Here is a 3,024-nt window from a genome sequence, read left to right as displayed (position 1 = left end):
GAAAGAGACCAGCAGGAACTGAGTTGTTTAGGGTTTAGTTTGGAGCTTGCAAAAATTGTTCTCAGCTAGATTGGACAAAAAGTTTGGTTTTCTCTTTTATTCCATAGTATCCTGAGTTTGTAAAATTACCATAAAGTTCACAATAAAGCTCAGAATTTATTGCCATCATATTACTCCTACTGAACTATTTACAGTTTGTATTTTTTTTTCTTTTACAAAGTCCACTTCAAAGAGCCATATTCTGTTATAAATGAGAGAGGGAGAGATGGCTTTTCTCTGGCAGGTTATCAGTCTCCTACTCCTAAAGTCCAGGACCAGGCGTTCATCAGAGATCAGGTAGAGCAGAATAAAAGAGAGATAAATGAGAAATAAAGTGCTGGATTTTGGACATTCTCAACAACTGGTAATATGAAGTGTAGAATCTGGTGCCTAGGTCCCTCGTCTAATGAACTCTATCAGTCGAATCAGTTCTGTGATTCAGAAGGCTGATAAACCATGTTCAGATTCAACTTTTGTTGTTAATCTTCACCTGAGGATATTTTTTCATTGATTTTTAGAGAGAATGGAAGGGAGGGGGAGAGACAGACAGAGAAACATTATGTGAGAGAGCCACATGGATTGGTTGCTTCCTGTTCGTGCTCTGACCAGGGCTGGGGATGGAACTTGTGACCAGGTATGTGCCCTTGACTGGAATTGAACCCAGTACCTTTCAGTCTGCAGGCTGATGCTCTACCTACTGAGCAATACTGACTAGGGCACCATGTTCATATTCTAGGTATAGAATCAGACTGTTTTAATTTACTAAGATTACATTACAGTTTTTGCTGAAGCTAGTGGAATTACCTTATGGTAATTGCCCTGACATGAATAAAGTAGGAAGAAGTAGTAGATCCTAAATTACTTAAAATTTGAGTAGTTTGTCAGACTATTCTGTATATGGCTTGGGATTAAAAATGAAGGCCTACAGAGTTGAGCTAAAAGTGTCACATTCTTGTTCAGATCAAAATGTATCAGAATATCTTCACCTGATAGCATTTCCTTGGAGTTCTCATTGCAGCCTACAATATTATGATTAGCATGTTACCCTGGTTAGACAATTTCTTTTCTGTTTTTGTTGTTCCTTTAGAACATGTTTTTTGAGCAGCTGTCATCTTTTCTGAGAGAAGTGAGAGTGAGAGATGAATTTCCTCCGGAGTATCATTATGTTAACCCTCAAGTCCAGGACCAAGCCTCCCCTGGCGATCAGGTAGAACAGAAGACAGTGGGGAGGATGTCACTTTTCAAAGGAGTAACAGACAAATAAAGATTTGGGCTAGAGCTTATCAAGGTAGCTTATATGTAGGATACATAGATTGGAGGCTTCTAGAGTTAGGCTAACAATATCAGCTTTTCAGTTATTTCAAAATGAGTCCCTTCTAAAGACTGCGGATGAGAAAGCATACCTTTGTTATTTGAGTTAACTGAGAGACAGGTTTTATATAATTGGTTAACAGTAAATTGTTTTTTTAAACTCAAGTCCTTTAGCCTATTTATTTGGCCTTATACATCTATAATAATAAAAGCATAGTATGCTAATTAGACCAGATGACCTTCCAGACAAAGCCAGGGAGGGCTACAAGGGAAGCCTGGGTCCTAGGTGCCTGCTGGCGACTGGAGGAAAGCCCGGGTGCCAGATGGAAGCCAGTGCTGGCAGCGGGGGAAAGAAGGCCTACTCTTGCATGAATTTTGTGCATCGAGCCTCTAGTTATTTTATAAATGCTGAAGGGAGTCTACTTTTGGTCAACCAATGCAGGATACCGAACCCAGGCATCCAGTTTGCAGACCAGTTATGATGGATACAACAAGCTATTTGCTGCCTCAGAAGTTCCTGAACTTTACTACTGTTTGTGCATGAATTATTGGGGACACCAAGTAGGAGTACTTGTGAAATTGACACCAACTTGTCTCCTGGCTTTTCCTTGGGAAAATGCTAGCAACATTATAAAAATACTAGAGTCCCAGTACACGAAATTTGTGCACTGAGGCGGGAGGTGTCCCTCAGCCCGGCCTGCGCCCTCTCACAGTCCAGGACCTCTTGGGTGATTTCCACCTGCCAGCTTAGGCCCACTTCTCGCTGGGAGTGGGCCTAAACTGGCAGGAGGACATCCCTTTAGCAATCTGGGACCCCTTGCTCCTTACTGCCCCCCTACTCGCTGTTCCTTACCGTTCAGCTCGCTGCTCCTTAGCACTGCCATGGAGGTGGGAGAGGCTCCCACCACCGCTGCTGTGCTTGCCAGCTGTGAGCCCGGCTTCTGGCTGAGCAGCGCTTTCCCTGTGGGAGCACACTGACCACCAAGGGGCAGCTCCTGCATTGAGCATCTGCCCCCTTGTGGTCAGTGCGCATCATAGCAACTGGTCTTTCTGGTCGTTCCACTGTAATGGTCACTTAGGCTTTTATTATATAGATTGCCTTGTTGCTTTATCTTCTTTTAACTGTGCTATTGCAGAAAGAAGAAGTGCTAGAACAATCTTGGTTTTGCTTTAAAATACTCCAGGAAAAAAAGTAGGAGAAGAGATAGATGAAAAAATAAAACATTGCCAATTATTGAAGCTGGGTGAAGGGTATCTTGGGATTCATTATACTCTGTTTTTTCCCTGTTTTGATGTGTGTCTGGAAATTTTATATTAAACACACACACACACACACACACACCCCTGTTAAATTATCCTATCCTAGCATCATTATTCTGGGATTGTCACTGAAGTCTACATTATTGTCACTAACCCATCATTTTTGCTTATACAATTACCGTATTTGCCGGCGTATAAGACGACTGGGCGTATAAGACGACCCCCTAACATTTTCACTCAAAATACAGAGTTTGTTATATACTCGCCGTATAAGACTACCCCCTCTTCCGCACACCTTCCACACACCAAATAAAAGGTAAAACAATATCAGATTTGATTTTAACATTTTAATTTATATTCAAATGCTTATGACATGCAGGAAAACTGTCACAAGGCTGTATGTAATCAAACATA

The 3,024-nt window shown here is 41.7% G+C and overlaps 1 protein-coding gene across 4 annotated transcripts in view; it reads left to right on the top strand.

Moving 5' to 3' along the window:
- Positions 1–3,024, top strand: part of CCDC15 (coiled-coil domain containing 15) — a 49,760-nt gene that overhangs the window by 18,625 nt on the left and 28,111 nt on the right. For 3 of the 4 annotated variants that reach the window (XM_006775075.2, XM_006775073.2, XM_015571358.1), the window contains 2 exons: positions 217–336; positions 1,127–1,246. The exons of the other annotated variant lie outside the window; for it this stretch is intronic. In XM_006775075.2, the coding sequence (XP_006775138.1) occupies positions 217–336; positions 1,127–1,246 (240 nt within the window). The remainder of the gene's footprint in view (positions 1–216; positions 337–1,126; positions 1,247–3,024) is intronic. 4 annotated transcript variants of the gene reach the window in all.

Source organism: Myotis davidii, unplaced genomic scaffold, assembly GCF_000327345.1.
Source record: "Myotis davidii unplaced genomic scaffold, ASM32734v1 scaffold148, whole genome shotgun sequence".
Taxonomy (NCBI): domain Eukaryota; kingdom Metazoa; phylum Chordata; class Mammalia; order Chiroptera; family Vespertilionidae; genus Myotis; species Myotis davidii.
The sequence above is the reverse complement of the archived record's forward strand: the minus strand, read 5'-3'. Positions and strand labels throughout refer to the sequence as shown.